General features: G+C 51.3%; 1 protein-coding gene across 1 annotated transcript; it reads right to left on the bottom strand.

Annotated features, from left to right (window-relative positions):
• Nucleotides 1-888: 888 nt before the first annotated feature.
• LOC144274527 (zinc finger protein RFP-like) lies at nt 889-13,579 on the bottom strand. The gene is made up of 9 exons (XM_077833405.1): nt 13,378-13,579; nt 9,971-10,429; nt 7,128-7,216; nt 7,083-7,089; nt 6,236-6,466; nt 6,078-6,100; nt 5,220-5,335; nt 2,864-2,908; nt 889-1,510 (listed from the first exon to the last, which is right to left on the bottom strand). The coding sequence occupies exons 2-9, from the start codon at nt 10,385-10,387 to the stop codon at nt 999-1,001; spliced, it is 1,440 nt and encodes a 479-aa protein (XP_077689531.1). The 5' UTR covers nt 10,388-10,429; nt 13,378-13,579; the 3' UTR covers nt 889-998.
• Nucleotides 13,580-17,564: the final 3,985 nt, after the last annotated feature.

The following is a 17,564-nucleotide window of genomic DNA, read 5'->3' on the forward strand; positions in this document are numbered from 1 at the left end:
GCACTAATGGCCAGGAATAAATATAGGGAATTAATGAGTTACAGTCTCACTTTCAGTAACATGTCATAAATCTCTCTCTTCCCTTTCCTTCTCTCCTTTTGTGTTCATTATTCTTACCCTCACTTCTGATCCCTGTTTATTTTCCTGTGTTTCTCCCACTCTCCTCCCCTCCCTGTTACAGATCAGCCTTCATGGCTGCTCCATTCCACCCCACTCCACCCCCAATTTTATCCCTTCCCCTCTTGCTGCCCCTGGCTGGTTCCCCTGTCAGGGATAGTTTCCTGTCACTCTTCTCAGTTCTATTTTCCACCATTTCTCCTGGACTCTCTCTTTATTCTTGTTTTATTTTCATTCACATTTTCCTTCTTCCGTCTTCTAATTCCCACTGGTTAAACCTGCCCTGTCCCTGCCTCCCCCAGTGCTGCCAACCTCAGGAGTTTAAAAAAATCGTGAGACTGTGCGAATAATGATTTTGTTAAAGTTATACAACGGTTTTTCCAGCAATCTTCACCCCCTACTCATCCTCTCCACCGCCCCCACGTGTGTGTGGGACCATGACAGTGCAACCAGTTGTCCTGAAGTGACTTGGGCCCCTGGGGCAGGACCTCTGGCTGGGAGGCCCCATGAGATCCAATCCCACAGATCTGCACAAACCGCTCCCTGCTGCTGCTTCTCCCCAGCCCCCGAAACCCTGATTGATTCGTGCTGGGTCCCTGCCCAGCCCCCACCTCTGCCTGTCCCCAGCCCAGCTGTTAGTGTTGCCCACTGCCCAGCCCCCACCTCTGCCCCTCAGGGCCCCTCTGCCCCTCCTGCAGCCCCAGGGGTTCTTTCCCTTCCCCCTCTGTCTCCTGGGGCTGCAGGGAGTGGGGGGGGACCTTCCAGGGGTCATAGAGATGAGGGGCCAGGGGCTGGGTTGATGGGAGTCCTTCAAGGTCATAGAGTCTGGGGTCCTTGAGGCTAGGGAGGCTGATTTCCGGTTCCCCACTCTGCTGTGGGTCTCAGGGACACAGTCGGAGCCGGGTTCCCCACCCCACCCAGAGCCAGGGGCGGATTCTCTCCCCAGGGACGGAGCCCGGCGGGAAAGTGAAGATCGGGGCCTCGTCACCAGCATCGATAAATGTCACCTGCCCCCGGCCACAGTCCAGACAAACCCGGATCCTGCTGGGGGCCCGGCTCCGGGGCAGGGGGGTCGCAGGGGAGGTGAGAGCCCGGAAGTCATCCAACCGCTCCACAGCCCAGATCCCCCCCTCAGGGCTACAGCTGATCTCTCCCTTCCTCCCCACAGACTCTCTGGCCACCCCCACAGCCCAGGATCCCTCACCCCCCACCTCCACCTCCCAGCGATGTCTCCCCGCGGTGAATCCCTCACAGCCCAGCACACAGAACACAGAGTCAAATCTCTCAGGGGTGTCGGGCAGTCGCTGCCGCGTGTCTCCACATCTCACACTTTTCCCACCGTCAGACAGGACGAGGATGGGATGAGCCGTGTCTGGATCCAGAGTCACATTCGCTGGGGAGGGAGAGAATTAGAGCGTTAGGGGCAGAGCTCGGCCCTGGGGGAGGCTGGGGCCATTTCTCACTCTCCCCAGCAGCCCTGTTCTGGCTGGGACAGGCCTGGATCGCAGAGAGCTGCCTCTGTCCTGGGCACCTGAGACTGACCAGGGATGTCACTGCACTTCCTCAGTCTCTGTAAGGAGACCCACTTCATTAGTTTCCCATTTGCTTGCAGAAGCGTCAGCTCCCAGCTACTCCTGTTGATTCTGCTCCATTCCCAGCCTCAGAGACACACCAAGAAAGGGTTTAGTGGGGAGGGAGCAGAGGAAGCAGGTCCAGTTTTGAAGCCCAGAGGAAATCTCCCTCCTCTAATGTAGTCTCCACTCCCAAGGCTGGGAAGAGAGAGGAAGATGCAGCACTGGGGAAGAGCTGATTAACACCAGAGAGTAGGAGGTGGCATTGGGTGGGGTAGCCCCATCCCCAGGCCAGAGAGAAGGGAGGAGCTGGCAGCATCAGAGGGAGAGCATCTCCCCAATCCAGGAAGCAGCTCCAATGGGAGAGCCCTGCCCTGCCTGGAGGAAAGGCAGGATGTTGGAGAAGAGCAATGGGGAGACCCCCTGCACCAGGGTAAAGCAGAGGGATGTGTCAGTCCTCAGGGCAGAGAGCTCTGTTCGGGTGCTGCTCAGGGAGAGTGTTTCTGTTCATTAGCATGGGCATGAACTCAGCACTCAGGTTGGTGTCAGGATTATTTGTGTGATGTCAGCTTGGGATCTCCCCAGCGGTTCCGGCACCTTGGCAGAAGTTGGGGAGGGGGGTACGAGGTCGCAACACCTGTGGCCCTGCCCTCTCCCTGGCCCTGCCCCACTCTTCATCTTCCCGCCGAGGCCCTGACCCTGTCCAGGCTGGGAGCCTTGGCCGCTATGGAGAGCCCCTGACCCTCCACCTTCCCATGTCCACTCTCCGGCGTGCACCACCCAGGGCAGGGGGAGGGTCACTCCAGGAAGAGGAGCAGGGGTGGGGCCACTGAGAGGGAGAAGCACCAGGAAGAAGCTGCACTACACAGGGCGCAGTTGATCAGCCGCCCCTCCATGAAGCACAGCCAATGCTGCGATGCTCCACGCCTGCCCAAGGCTTGCAGTGTGGGGGGCCAACAGGGCCCCCTGCCCCCAAACTATGCCCATGTTAAAAACAGGGTGAGCTTGGCCCCCTGGCCCCCCATGTTCCAGTGCCCCTGGACCCCTCACTGTGAATAGGTTATTTTTAGGGCTGTGTGTGTTGATTTGGTTGGTAACTTTCGTTACAATCTCAGGAAGATGTTTTCACTGGAATTTTCTCCTAATGTAAAGACAATCTCCTGCTGCAAACTCACCCTGTCTGTGTGCTCCTAGGGATTCCAGTGCAGACGGCAGAGTGTCTGGCGGGGGAAAGGAGAAAAGAGACAAGATTTCAGACTTTCGTATTTATAACAGCGTCCCCACTCTGAACGCATAGAACTGTGTTTTCATCATGACAGAGAAACAGATCGAGAGGCCCAGAGACACACTCAGGCATTTCATAGAAACTAACTGAAACCTTCTGTTTCCTCTCTCATTCAGCCATCTCCCAGCAATGGAACCAACGTCCTTTCAGCCTCACAACCATCCCAGGACACACAATCTGTAAGAGAGATTTACTTTTCCCCTCCTCAACCCTGCCACCCTTCCAACTCCAGTTGGTTTGTCTCATTCACTCACGGCCTTTTGTCATAATCTAAACCCAGATCATACAAGGACCCTGGCAGAAAAGTAACTTTACCCACTTTGGTCCCTTTGGCCAGGGGTCAGGCAGCATCATGTTGTGTGACGGACACTAGACAAAATTACCAGAGTTAGTGGCGTACACTGGCGGCGGGTTATGTCATTCAGTCATCATTCAACCCAAAAAATAAAGCACAATTTTCCACACTGAAAAAACCATAACCTAGCTTGTTAATAAATAATAAACAATAGTAATAGTAATAAATTCAACCCAGGTGAGTGTTTTTGAATGTCCCTCACTGCCACAGTCAATATTTTTTTTTGTGGGATGGTGGCATAGAAATAAATATTTCTCCTAAAACCATATTTCAGTGCATTGTTGTCACTAGTCTTTTATTTTTCTTGTTTAAATAATATGTCTGACAGGAGGATGAGTGTCTCTGTGTCTGTGTGTGTGTGTGTCCCACCTCTACACCGCTTACCCCATGTCTCTCCCCTGTCTGTGTCCCTTACATGGGAGATCCCCCATCATGTCACAGGATGTGGGAAGCAGAGGAGGGGGGTTTCTCAGGGGATCAGGGTTTCCCATCGCCTCACTGTGACTAGGGCACCACTCTCCGGGCAGGGGTGATCCCAGGATCAATGGGAACCTCCTCCGTCTCCTGACTAGGACAAAGGGACAAGCTCTGGCTGTGGGTCTGTTGTAAGCGGGGGCCAGGGTGGAACAAATTCTTCGGGGGTGGGGGAAACTCACCTCTGGTGGCTCCCAGAAGTGGCTTCCCACTGTCCCTCATCCCTGCTGCTCCTGGGAAGCTAGGCTGAGGGGATCTGTGCAGCTGGGGGAGGGGTACCAATGAGGGGCTAGTGCTGGCTGTGGGGAGCTGTGCAATATGGAGGTGGCACTGAAGAGCTGGAGCAAGGCTGAGGGGGGCTGTGCAGTGGGGTGAGGCACTGAAGGGCTGGAGCTAGACTGAGGGGGCCTGTGCATCCAGCCACAGAGAAGTTAGCAAAGTCCAATACCCTCTGTGTGGAGACAAGGGTGAAAGTGGCGTGTGCAGAATCAGTGGTAATAAACCAGAGAAGAGAACAATAACATGAAAATATCTTGAACAAAAGAAGCCCTGCCAATGATGTGTTCATGCATGTGTACTGTGTGTCCTATATAAGGTACTTAATATTCATACCACTCAAAAGTGATTGGAGAAGAACTAGTAAATATGCAATTCGGATGTGTCTAATATTGCAGACATTATAAAGGGTAATTAGAGCTTCCTAGGAGAAATCCCCCGTGACCCACCTATGCCCCGGAAGAAGGGAACTGACCAGCAGTTCTTTCTGTATGCGATGGCTAGTAGCAAATATCCCAATGGCTGGTGATGGGGCACGAGTTGGGGAGGGCTCTGAATTAGAGAGAAATCTTTCCCAGTTGTTTGGCTGTTGGGTCTTGCTGAAATGCTCAGTGTCCAACTGACCACAATATTTGGGATAGGGAAGGAATTTTCCACCAAATCAAATTACCAGAGACTCTGGGGTTGATTTTTGCCTTCCTCTGCCATATGGGGCACATATCATTTACCAATTTTAAACTAGAAGAAATGGTGGATTCTCTGGAACTTGAAGTCTTTAAATCATTATATGAGGGCTTCAGTAATTCAGCCAGAGTTTACGGGTAAATTGCAGGAGTGGGTGGGGAAGTTCTGTGGCCTGCAATGTGCAGGAGGTCAGAGTAGATGGATCATGATGGTCCCTTCTGACCTTAAAGTCGATGAGTCATTTCTTACTTTGTAACTGTCATTGAAAAGAATGTTCCTGGTGCAAAGAAAGGTTTGAATTAATCAACCTGAGTGTCTTGGACCCAGATGTCTGGCCTTCTCACCCAACAATTAAATAGAAGCATCATCTAAGGGTGAACCAATTGACCAGCACCATTCTCTTCCCGCAGTCTCAGAGGCTCTTCCCAATTTCCATTCCTAGATCCCTTCTGGGTACCTTTGAATTTCCTCAGAGTCTCCATTAGCACAATAGTTTTCTGGGAGAAATCGCTGACTCGCTCTTCCAGTTCAGGAGAAATCTCCTCTGGCTGCTGGAACTTCCCCTTCTCACACCTGGAGAGAAACAATTTCCCGTGATTATATTTCATTGTGTGACTCATGATAAGTTCTGGCTAGTGAGTCACTGCTCTAATATGCCTGGAGTTCGAATTCCTCGACTTCTCCAATCCTCAGAGCAGGTGCAACACAGCCCATGGCCGTACAACCTTCCCTTCTCAGGACTCCTTAATATTCTTCAACTCTGGTCTGGTGAGCTCAGCTCTGGGGACAAAAGGGGAATAGAGTCTACATGGCCAATTCACTCCTTGGCCTCCACGCTCTGAGGGACAGGAGATTCCTACGTAAAGTGCTGTAGAAATCTGTCCACTAGAAACTAAACTGAGACACCAACTCCCCCCTCCCCAGCTCATTCCACACAGCTCTCCAAACAGTCCTCAGGCTGGGAAAAACTCAGGTGGGAAAGACTCTTAACCACTGCTGCCTTGGGCTGAATGGTAACCAGGGGCCCAGTAGTGACAGGCCCATATTCCATCCCCACAATCCTGAGGCAGCCACTCCCCCAGGGATGTGACATCTTGAGGAAACACTTGAGGTCAGTCTTTCCCACTGAATGGACAATTCCAGAGTCTTCTGTACCAGCGTGAGAACCTCAGGATGAAGTGGATCAGAGAGATCGGTATCCGACTTTTGATCTTCCCCACACATTTTTCAGTAGAGCCCTGGGGAGATGTGGTGCTAATATCACCACCAAGCTCTTTCCCAGATTTGTGAGGGGGAGCAAGAGAGAGCCACGTACCTGCTCAAGGTGCTTCTGACATCCTAGAGGAGAGAGAGAGAGAGAAAAGAATCTCAGTCCCATCTGACACATACAGGGGATCTCAGGGAAGGGATTTAGCAAATATGGGGAAGGGAGGCCCTGCCCTGGCCACTATACTCCAGTGCTAATAGTCTCACCTGGAGGAATTCACTTGCTGGCTTCTGACACTTCCCCTCCATCTCACTGATCAGCTCACTAAGATAGGAAATCTCCTCTGAGAGTTTGGTGATATTTTCATTGTGTATCTTCACAATCTCCTTGTCCAGCTTTTCCAGCTGGGCCAGCAGGAGTCGCTCTTGTTCCTCCAGGAACTGCCGCAGCTGCTGAAATTCAGACACAATCTTCTGCCTCTCGGTTTCTGTCTGTTTCTAGAAGAAATAAGGAAAGGGCTGGTCAGGGACATGGATGGAGCCCGGGGTCCTTTCATGTAGAGCTGAGTGTGCAGTAGAAGTGGAATGGGTCTTGGGGAAAGAAGTGGAATGGGAGCAGGGCCGGGGGTAGAGTGGGGAGTCGAGCCCCCACCGGCTGGAGGCGAAGTCTGCACCTATGTCTGTGCGTACTAGGCTGAGGACTCTCACACCTTCCGCTATGGCCCCTGCATCCCTCTGAAAGGGAGGTTTCCATGTCTGTCATGGTCAGCGTATTCTGCTATTCATGGTCTCTGTGAATTCAAACCCAGAGCAGCAGGAGGCAGGACTCAGCACTACACTGACACAGATGCCACGGAAGAAAAAGGAACAAACACGTTAATAATGCACAAAATGACCAGACACCGTGGACAGCACCTCTCGGGGACATTCAGTTCACTTGGGGAGGATTTCTGGGAGAGCCACAAGGGCTAGACATTAACTCATCAGCTGAAATGGAAGCTTTGGGCTTGTCTACACATGAATCTAACCCAGCAATCCACGATCATGGAGAAACACACACAAGTCCACGTTCCCCAAGGCCACACAGGAATCTGCCTCCAAATGGACCTCCCACGGCCAGTCTCTGTCAATTAATAACAACAGGCACCTTAGCTGATACTCCCGCCTTTTCCCCTCGCTAGTCATTTTAAATCCCAGAAGCTTTTCTCTATCTTCCCTCAGAGTCTTCAGATGGGCCGGGATTTTTTCCTGAAGAACCATAAAGGATTTGAGAGGTTTCATTTAGATGCCTGAGAGGGGTGTGGAGCTGGGTGTTTTTCCACCCAAAACCCAAGATGATTGTTGGTGAATCGCTTTGCCACATCAGGACCACCAAGGAGATGAAACCTTATTAATGCAGACTGGAAGCGTGTCATATTCTGACTTGTTACCCATTCAGGTTCAGGTATTTTAAAAATTAGAGAGAGATCTCAATTATAACCAAGCTTTATTGGTATCTATGAATTCATTAGTGGTACAGCGCGTAACAGGACACTAGAGTCACATGGGGATGACTCAATAAATCTGGGTTTGAGAAGGTTTAATAACAAAATGATACAAATCCCAGAAGCCACCAGGTCCCTGGAGGTTGCTTTGTCCGGTGAAAAAGAGGCAGGAGGAAACTGAGGATGCAGGAGGACACCTGTGGGGCGGGGGGGGGGCAGGAGTGGGGGGTGGTACTTTGATGCAGAAGGATGCAGGTGGGGGTGTGCTGACAAAGGCGGGGGTGGGCCCAACCAGGCCGAGTAATACAGTTGGGGGTGGGCCCATGCAGGCAGGAATGGGAACGGGCTATGTTCGGGGAAAGCCTCAATGGCCACCCTAATTAAATAGGCTGATTTGTCTGAAGAACGGTTGGGGTTTGCCCCAGTGCTGCCCTAAACCCTTTCCGTGGCAATGCCCCCTGGGCAGGTCCGCCCCCTGCTCCAGCTCACCTCCGCCTCCTCCCCTGAGCTCGCCGCCGTGTCCCCACTTCTCCCCCTTCTCTCCCAGCGCTTGCTGCTGCCGCGAAACAGCTGTTTCATGTGAGAAGCGCTGAGAGGGAGTGTGGAGAAGGATAATGCGGCGCGCTTGAGGAAAAGGCTGGAATGGGGGTGGGGAAGGGGTGGAGTCGGGGCGGGGCCTGGGTCGGGAGGGGCACAAGCACCCACCAGTGCCAGGGAAAGTTGGCACCTATGGCCCCAGAACCTTTAAATCGCGGCTGGAGCCCCAGGCGGCACGGCCTGGGCAGTGCTGAAGGGCTGCCTGGGGTAGACTAGCCCCAGTCCCGCCCCTTCTCCCTGAGGCCCTGCCCCTTCCCGAGGCCCAGAGCTGCCCCCCAATCCCCCCCCAGCCTTGCCCAGAGGCCTGGCAAGTCTGTCAGCAGCCCTGGTGTCAGGCAACTTGTGATGCCGTTAACCTGTAATTAAAATCCAAAGCTCTGACCCATTAGACTGAACGGCAACTCTGTATCTTGTCCCACCGGACAGCTTCCTGGATGGGAACCACCGTGTGAGCTCGGTGAGCCCAGGGCAGATGTGAAACCAGACACATTGAAGTTAGATCCTCTTCACATAGAACAATTTCAGAGCCTCTTCCCTCCTGCCCCCTGTGCAGCCTCTACACTCAGCTGTTCCTATGGGGGCAAGCCCCCAGCCCCTGAGCAACCCCAACCTCCCACCCACCCGCTGAGCGGGCAGCACATGGCCCCAGCCTCCCTGGCCCTGGAGCACAGGGACGGCGCGCGGCCCCAGCCTCCCCAGCCTGAAGCCCAGGCAGCCCCAGGAGACTGAGGGTCCAGGAGCCGCGGCGGAAGCAGGGGGGTGCCTGGGGGCGGGGCTACGCCTGGCAGGTTGGGAAGGCATTGCCTTGCCCTGCCTCTGATCCCCGCCGCCCCGGCTGTCAGGGGTGTGGTGAGCGCAGCTCGTGCCTTCCCTGCCTGGCCTGGCAGCAGCACGGACACATCCTGCTTCAGCCCTGTGTGTGAGGAACGTGCCTCCCAGGGAGCTCCAGTGCCTACGGGCCTGGCTCCACCGGCAGATGGAGAGCGCTGGGAGTTAAACCAGCCCTCGGGGAGCGCAGCAGGGAAAGCGCTGCCGTGCGTCCACACTGACAGCTACAAGCCCACTGGCGTGGCCACATTAGCAGCTCTTACAACGCCACAGAGAGCAGTGCATTGAGGGAGCGATATGCCAGCAAGGGGCTGCAACGTGCTTTTCAAATGGGGTGGGGGGGTTGGGATGGAGTGTGACAGGGAGTGTGTTGTGTGTATGTGGGGGGGGAGAGAGTGGGTTTTCGGGGGGCTGAGAGCGTGTCAGCAGGCTGTCTTGTCAGTTCAGACAGCAGCAGACACCCTCCACCCCCGCCCTGCCTCTCTTTCTCACACAGGCACAGCGAGCAGCTTTCCACACTACTGGCTGCTTTGTCTTGGAGCAGAGAAGCAGCCGGTTGTCAGACACGGAGCTTTGAAAGGGGATATCCGCATTCCTACAGCCCAGTGAGTTCAAAACAGTGACAAGAGTGGCCACTTGACTTAAAGGGATTACGGGACCTTTCCGGAGGCCGATCGCAGCGCAGTGATGCAACACCTCGTTCACACAGACGCTGGGCGTTTCAGCCGGGGCACAGCAAGCATTACGCTTCTCGCAGGGGTGGATTACCAGGAGCGCTCCACCTGCAGAGTCCAGGCGCTCGACGTGCCTTGCCGGTGTGGATGGGTCGTGAGTTAGGCTGCCTGTGGCTGCTTTAATGTGCTCTAACTTGCAAGTGTAGCCAGGCCCCATGTCTCCCTAATGACAGGCTTTGTGCCTGCCATCAGTGGCCAAGGCTCCCTGCACCTGCCCAGAGGAAGGAGACTGCGGGGGGTGGGGAGATTTAGGTGGTTCCAGAGATCAGGGAGAAAATCTGGGAAATTAGGAGATTCTGTGGCTCTGAGAGACTGAGTCTGAAAAAGAAAGAATTTCCCAGATCCCCAGTGTTTCCTACCTTGTATTTCTGGGCAGCCTCCTCCAGGAGAAGCACCGGGTGAGTTCTGTGCTCTGAGGATCTCTCACAAACCACACACACGGCTTCCCCGTGCTCATCACAGAACAGATCCAGGGCTTTGCCGTGTCTCTCACACAGATTCTTTTTTCCTGGTTTGAAATCCAGTTCTTTGATTTTTTCTGCTATATTTGCTAGCTGATAGTTTTTTCGGAGAGTCCCTTTCGGGATTCGGGCTCTGCAACTGGGGCAGCACAAGGGGTCAGAGTCCAGCTCTGCCCATTTCTCGCAGTACTGAGTGATGCAGACCTGGCAGAAGTTGTGCCCGCACTTTATGGTGACTGGGTCCCTCAGATATTCCAGGCAGATGGGACATTTGGTTTCCTCTTGGATTTCCCTTACAGGAGCCCCTGAGGCCATGGCTGCTGGGATCTCTAGGCTTCTGGTCTCTCTGCTTCCGCTCTGGATCATAAATTGTTTTGTTGATAGTGGAAATATACAAATAAATAAATAAAATGTTAGTTTTTATTCCATTCGATTTGTTTCATGAAAGACATTCTTTTGAGTTGATTCATTAAAAAAATAGAATGGTAAAAATGAAACAAAAATAATTTTGTTCAAAAATAGTGACGAAAAATAATTTCCCTGGGTTAACCATGCCCAAAGATTTGCTCATGACAATGAGGTTTTTCACACGGCAGAGACCAATCTGTCTCACAGTATGTTACATTGCCTCTCTCACAGGCATGTCATCAAACCTTCCCTAAACACAGGACCAGAAATCACCCGTGCTACCCTCTCTTCCATAGCTCTGTAGCCACAAAAAATACAGGGCAACGTGAACTTGCCCGCGGGATAACAATGTTACCCTGGATACACACAATCAGTTGGTACCAAAGTCCCTGTTTAAGATGCTTAAGTCTCAGTTTCAAAAGCACTTCAATGCAGAAAATTCCTAATGAATCCTATAGGTGCCTAAACTCACTCAGAGCAGTGGTGTCAGATCCGGGAGGGTCCAGGGAGGCCATGGTCTCTGCACTTTTTAATATGGGCATAGTAGCCTTGGGAAGGCAGAAAGCAACAGAGGCAGGGGCTGCGATTCAGAGTGGAGGAGCTGATCATGCCCTGCCCACTGTTCCTCCTCTTCCCCCTGAGGTCCCGTCCCCTGGCCAGGCTGAAAGCCAGAGCCGGGCTGTGCTAACAGGGAGCCTGGGCTGCTGTGGGGAGCCCCATGTCCTCCATCTGCTCAGCGGCTCTGCTGAAGTGGGGCCCTGAGAGGTGGAGTGTGGGTGGCGCCATGCCTGGCCATTTGGGGAAACTCAGCCTCCCCTACCCTCCGCCAGTGGGTGGGGCCCAGTCTGGTAGCATCCTCTGAGTATGCCTAAAGGATCAGACCTTGCAGGTAAGTTCACACAAAACACCTGGGGGCAGTGGGGAGCTAAGAAGAGAGGGAGAGAGGAGGAGCTCCGGCATAACTTTTATCCCAGGACTTAGGGCACTCCCCTGAGATGTGGGACCCCTCTGCTTCACGTCCCCCCAACTTCAAAGTGCTGCCTACACAGCTGTTTTAGAGCACTAATGCAAGCTCCAGTTTGTCATCCCAGGCTGGGAGGCTCAGCGCCATGGACTGTGGAGATGAACCCCAGGGGCCTCTCTCGCCTCATTCTTTTTATTAAAGATTGCTTACAGTATGGTTCTAAACTTTAATATACAATCTTTGAACCTTAAAATTCCACCTGTACACTAAAGTGAATTGCACTGAATATCATTAAATCCCTGAATCCTTCTAAAATAGACATTGCTTTCCTGCATAACAGGTGGGCCCAGGTCACCAGCTGGCTTCACTCAGCATAGCACCATGAAAGTTAATGTAGCTACTAGAGATGGATGGAGAAAAACAATTCAATTTTGCAACAACTTGGAAGGTTTCAGAATTTGGTTTTGGTCCACATTGGAATGAAAACAGAACCCTTTTGTGAAACTGAATTATGTTAAAATGGGTTGTTGTTTTTCTCTCTCTGTAAGCGATTGGAGTGTCCACCTTGAACCTCAGAAATGTTACCACTGAAAACTTCATCATAATTTATGTTCCTGATAAATGTTTTGGCTTTTGCAAAAGGAAATTTTTCAGTGAAAAGATGTTCAGTTGAAAATGTTCCAACCAACTCTAACAGTTACACTGATTTCTGTCAGCGGAGGGACTTGGAGCCGAGAGTTTTAAGGGATCCAGTGTGACATTCTACACTACACTTAACTACACTTAACCTTACAAACTTTTGAGTTCCCCCCTCACTGTGATCTCAAATGTACCTCAGAGTTCATTCTCACGCTGTCCTGACCCTCACATGTTATAATGTCATTATGTTATATCAAATAGGCCAGAACTTAAGTAGAGCAGCACATCTACAAATGTTGTAAAATCATTTAACAATGGAAGATCAGCATTTCTAGCAATGTTGGATCATTTGCAGAAGTGCTAACGAGGAATTTGACATTATTTGTGCAGGTAGACAATGGCTCAAGTAATTGTGTACTTGAAATGACATATGTGGGCAACTGAGCCAAAAAGAAAAGAACAATTAGTCTATAAAAATCTCCTTTCCCATAGGAATGATGGTTCTTTTATGTGGAATCCTGCTCTCCCTGTGTGCACTGAATTACCACAGATGACACTGGGAAATCTATGTATGAAGGGAAGCAGAGAACCAGAATTTCAGAAGGTGAAGAATTTTGCCCATAAGTGTCTTTTTCTTTGATTTTTTTTCTTACAGAAGAGCATTCAGAATTTGTTCCAAAGCCCATTGAAGTCAACAGAAAGACACCTGTTGATTTCAATGGACTTTGAATAAGTCCCTAAATAAAAAGGTGAACTGTTTCTTTAAGATATGGCTTTTAGTTTGGCATCAGTTTATCTAGGAGGACTTTAACCTTACTGCAAAGCTAGGAACTGTTGATGGAGTAGATAAGATGATGCTTTCCTTCAGTTTTGCACGAAGTGTTGTTAAATACCAACACCGGGGTAGGCGTTGCTTGGGCTACGCACAATTTTGTGGTAAGACCAGTATTTTTAGTCTGGTAATTTCCCTTTGCCCTCCTTCAGTCCTATTCCTTCTGGTTTGTGCATGCATAAGCATGAAAGTTACGAACCGTTAGAAGGCAATGACATTGCAAAATCCCAAGAAAAATACTACTGTTAATGAGAATTGTGCATGTAACCCCCTGCTTACTTCAAGGACAATTCTGTACTATGACACTGTCAAATATAAAAAATAAATGAACCAGATAGCTGAATAATAAGTAAGTTCACCAGAAACACACATTTTTGAATCTTAAGGACACAATGGGTCAAAACCTCAGCAGGAGTAAATCAGCATATTTCCATTGACTTCAGTGCAGCAAAATTAACTCACCTGGTTGGGTCTTCTGAGAAGTTTAACATCTCCCAGGTGTGGTCAGACTTGGCTCCTCTAGCTGGGACAGTCCCATGCTCGGTGACTGTTCCCGTCGGTAACGGAGGCGGCTCAGCTCATTCTGGCGATCGAGGAGCTGCAGTTTTGTCTCGGGGCTTCTCCGGGGAAGGTTGTGAACAGAAACAGGGTTTGTTCCGATCGATAAACGTGCGCTCAGCTCGCGGCCTTCGCCCGGGGACAGTGAAAGTAACACTGGAAATTGCCTCAGTCCAACCCCTGTCCCGGGGGGAGGGGAGAGTCTTCTCTGAAAGACACAGCCCCAGTCCCGCGGGGCCGCCAGTGGGGGGAAACTGGAACTTTCTGTAAAAATTTAACATACAGGGGCTTTGTTGTTGCGGGAGAGGGGGGGTTGTTTTGGGGGTTTTTTTTCTATTTAGTTGACTAGACTCAGCAAAAGCAGGAAGCAGATTCTCTCTGAAATCAGGCCTGGATTCAGGTAACTGGGTCACCTAAACAACGGACTCTTAGTCCAGTCATGATTTCAAAAAGAGAAAAGCTTTTGCTGAATATCATAAACTAAATGGCAAAAAAACACCCACCCACCCCAACCAACAACAAAGCCCCTTTTGTTAACATAAAGTGACAGTTTCCCACTGAAGATCGTGACCTTCCAAAACAGCAAGGTCATCAGAAGTGATTTGCTCTGTTGAGGCCGCCTGCTGGCCCCGGTCTATGAGAGAGACAAGGTGAAGGATGTTTGATCTTTTACTGGATCAACTTCTGTTGGGGAAAGAGACAAGCTTTCCAGCAACACAGACCTAAAGAAGAGCTTGGTGTCGCTCCAAAGCTCGTCTCTCTCAACAACAGGAGTTGGTCCCCTAAAAGATTTTTTCTCCCTTACCTGGTCTGAGTTCATCAAAACTCAAACTTCTGAAAACCAAGAAATACAGAGTTAAGGTACAGGCCGGTGCACCCTTAACGCTGCCCCCATGGAGCTGTCACTAGTCACCGGGAAATGATCTGGATGCACCCCAGCTGTATTCTTGGTGTGAGGTGTAGCAAGACCAAATGGGAGAGCTGTGACTCCAGGATGAGGGGATAGGAGATTAATTTGAGGGCTTCCTGCTGTCACATGGGGGCTGCATCTTGCCAGAGCCCATGGCCCTCCCACTACCCTCTGGCCACTCCTGGCTCACCAAGGGCACCATTTCAGATTTTTGGGGGCGGGGAAAACTTTAACTGTGATTCCAGGCAGGGGTGAAAGTAAGCAGAGGGCCTTACCGGTACGCCAGGTCCCTCCTGGGCAAGGTGGGGGGGTGGCTCTGGCCCCTGGAAAGGGCAGGGCCTGGGATGGAAGGGATGGGATGGGGACCAGACTCCCGCAGCCAGCTCTTCATGGCCACCACTGCCGCAGCGGCTGGGAGCACTAAGAACATTTAAATTCCTGGGGCCCCTCCAGGGCAGCTGCCCCTTTTGCTTCCCCCCAACAGTCGCCCTGCCGGTACGGGCAAGCAAAAGGGGCAGCGATGTTAAAAGTGCTGCCCCGGAAGTGCTTAAATGTTGGCCATGTACAGGCCAGTACCGGCAGCCGGTTCTTATCAGTTCACCGTACTGGCCCGCACCAGCCCACTTTCACCTCCGATTCCAGGGGCTACTTAGACACCTGAAATTCTAGGTTTTTTGCAGATAACTTAGGAGTTAGCTGACAGGAGCCCTGTATCTAATTCCTATATAAAGAAAGACAATATATCTACAAACTGCAATTAAAGCCACATTTTGAATACATATCAATTTAGAAAAATCAGGAGATAATAGAGCAAAATATTCCCAATCCCAAGCCTTGAGGTATCAATTCCGGAGCTTTACAAAAGTATCAGAAACACGTTTGATACTTTGTACGCTACCTTTAGTAGACAAAAATAAAATCTGCTTAATTTCTCTAACAGACACATTCTGTGTTACTGCCATTATCTACTCCGTTTTAGTTAACTGTTTTTCACACCACTAAAAATGTATTTACTTAATTTTAACATACATGATTAAGGTTTTTCTCTCTTTTATTAGGAATGGGAATTTATTTTTCTAATTATTTTGGCATTTTTGTTTACTGATCACAGTCACGTACGCGACTCACTAACTTTTGACTCCATCATTGCTATTAGTATCAGACTTGGAACTTCTATTTTTGGGTGAATTTTAAGTTATTTTATAGATAAAAATACCCTTTGTAAATAAGCAACCTGCATCTGCACAGGATCTAAGGTTATGTGTTTCGCTAATTTAAAAAAACAACAACCTGGCACTGCTAAGGTGAGAACAAGCTAAATTTACATTCTAGGAGGATACTATTAGTGGATTGTACCACTTTAAGTAATGAATGACAAAGCACAACATGCTAATAAAAGTAATAATGAGAATTACTCCAGCCAGGACAGATTAGGCATTTTAAAACTCACTCCTCAAAGAATTAAATTGAAGCATAAGAGAGAAACAAAATTATGAAATTCGCAGACCAGTCAAAAAAAAACAAAACCCTGCACTAACAGCCCTGCAATCGCTAACCAACTTTGAAAGAATAAAATTACAGAGAACATAGGTGCCTTGCTCATTTCAACAGGAAGTAACAACAACAATAATACAAGTGTGTGTTGCGGGAGAGTGTGTGTATCTGGGGAGTGAGAGACAGTGTGTGGGTGTGAGAGAGAGACAGCGTGCTGTCACTTTAAGCTCAGCACTCACTAGTCTGAAGGCTTGTTCAGACAGCAGCAGCTCCCACTCCTCACCCACAAGCAGCAGCAGAGACTCCTGTCCCCACACCCCAGCTCAGCAGAGACAGGGTACATGGGTGGGGGAGGGGGACACCCCATTATTAGTCCACCTCTGCCCTCACCCCACTCTGCACAGCAGACAGGAGGTTCCCAGGAACAGGGTGGCCAGGGGGGCTCCAAGGCGGGGGTGGGAGGGGTGCAGGAGCAGTGGTGGCTGCAGACGGGAGCAGAGCAGCAGGGAGAGGAGGGGCACCCTGCACCAGAGGTTTCCCCCCATAGAACGGCGCCCTGGGTGGTCACCCATCCACCCACCCCTAAGGCTGGCCCTGACATCAGAGACAACATTTCTCAAGAGACACTGGGCACTAGAGGGTCACAGGAACAGCCCTGCAATGCACAAAGCTGAGTGAGGGGCCTAGACTCCCTATACCAGGGGTGGCGCATAGGCCCTGACTCCAGGGCTGGAGCTACAGACGCCAACTTTCCAATGTGCCAGGGGGGCTCACTGCTCAAGCCCATGCTCTGACCCCGGCCCTGCTCCCACTCCACCCCTTTCCCCAAGGCCACTGCCCCTTCCTCCCCCCAAGCCTCCAGTGCATGTGAAACAGCTGATTGTGGCAGGGAGGAGGCATGGGGGGGAGGAGGAGGCACTGATTGGTGGGGCCCATGACAGGTGGGAGGCCCTGGGGGCTGGAGGGAGGGAGCTGATGGGGGGCTGCTGATATATTACTGAGGCTCAGCTCTACACCAGGGGGTTAGGCAGCAGGTTTCACACCTCAGATAGGGGGAGAGTCCCCAAAGAATGTGCCGAGGGACCCCAAGACTGGAGCAGTGGATGGGCTCTGTTCCAGCCCCAGAGGCTTGAATTATCTGGGGATCCTGGGGCTCAGATGCTTGGGTTCCCCTCACTGCAGTCCGATGGCACCTCACCAGGTCTGGGATACAGACTCACACACCAGTAAACAGAAACCCTCTCAGTGCCCAGCACCCAAACCCCCTTAACTCTGACCAGGTGGGTTCTGGAGACCTGAATGGAGAGGTCTCCCCCTCAGGGCTGCCACATCCCTTTGCCTTGGGCTGAGGGGGGCTCTTTTCTGGATGCTTCTCCCTGTTCCTGGATAAGAGTCTCTCCCTCCAGGGCTGCCACCTCCTGCTCCCTTTGCCTTGGGGTGGGAAGGTTTCTATTAATGGTTCTCCCTGGGCAGGGGAGAGGTTGTCTCCTGTTCCACGTCTTCCACCGTTCTCTGAAGCCAGGATAGAGCAGCTGGTGACTTTAACCAGAGACACCTGTAGCCAGGAGCTGCCCTGACTCTGCTGCTGGGAATGTGGCAGCCCCGGCAGGGGGAGCGGGGAGATGGAGCAGGGGAGGAGGCAGGAAAGCAGCAAGATAGACCGGAGAACCCAAGGGGCCTGTCTGTG

This window comes from Eretmochelys imbricata, chromosome 14, assembly GCF_965152235.1.
Source record: "Eretmochelys imbricata isolate rEreImb1 chromosome 14, rEreImb1.hap1, whole genome shotgun sequence".
NCBI lineage: Eukaryota > Metazoa > Chordata > Testudines > Cheloniidae > Eretmochelys > Eretmochelys imbricata.

Excerpts from the sequence above, each read along its gene's own strand:
- LOC144274527 (XM_077833405.1), bottom strand. The coding sequence starts at position 10,387 with ATGGCCTCAGGGGCTCCTGTAAGGGAAATCCAAGAGGAAACCAAATGT. Across the intron at positions 6,101-6,235 it reads CAGCAAGTGAATTCCTCCAG|GATGTCAGAAGCACCTTGAG; the intron begins GTGAGACTATTA and ends TCTCTCCTCTAG. Across the intron at positions 1,511-2,863 it reads CCTAGGAGCACACAGACAGG|CGAATGTGACTCTGGATCCA; the intron begins GTGAGTTTGCAG and ends CTCCCTCCCCAG.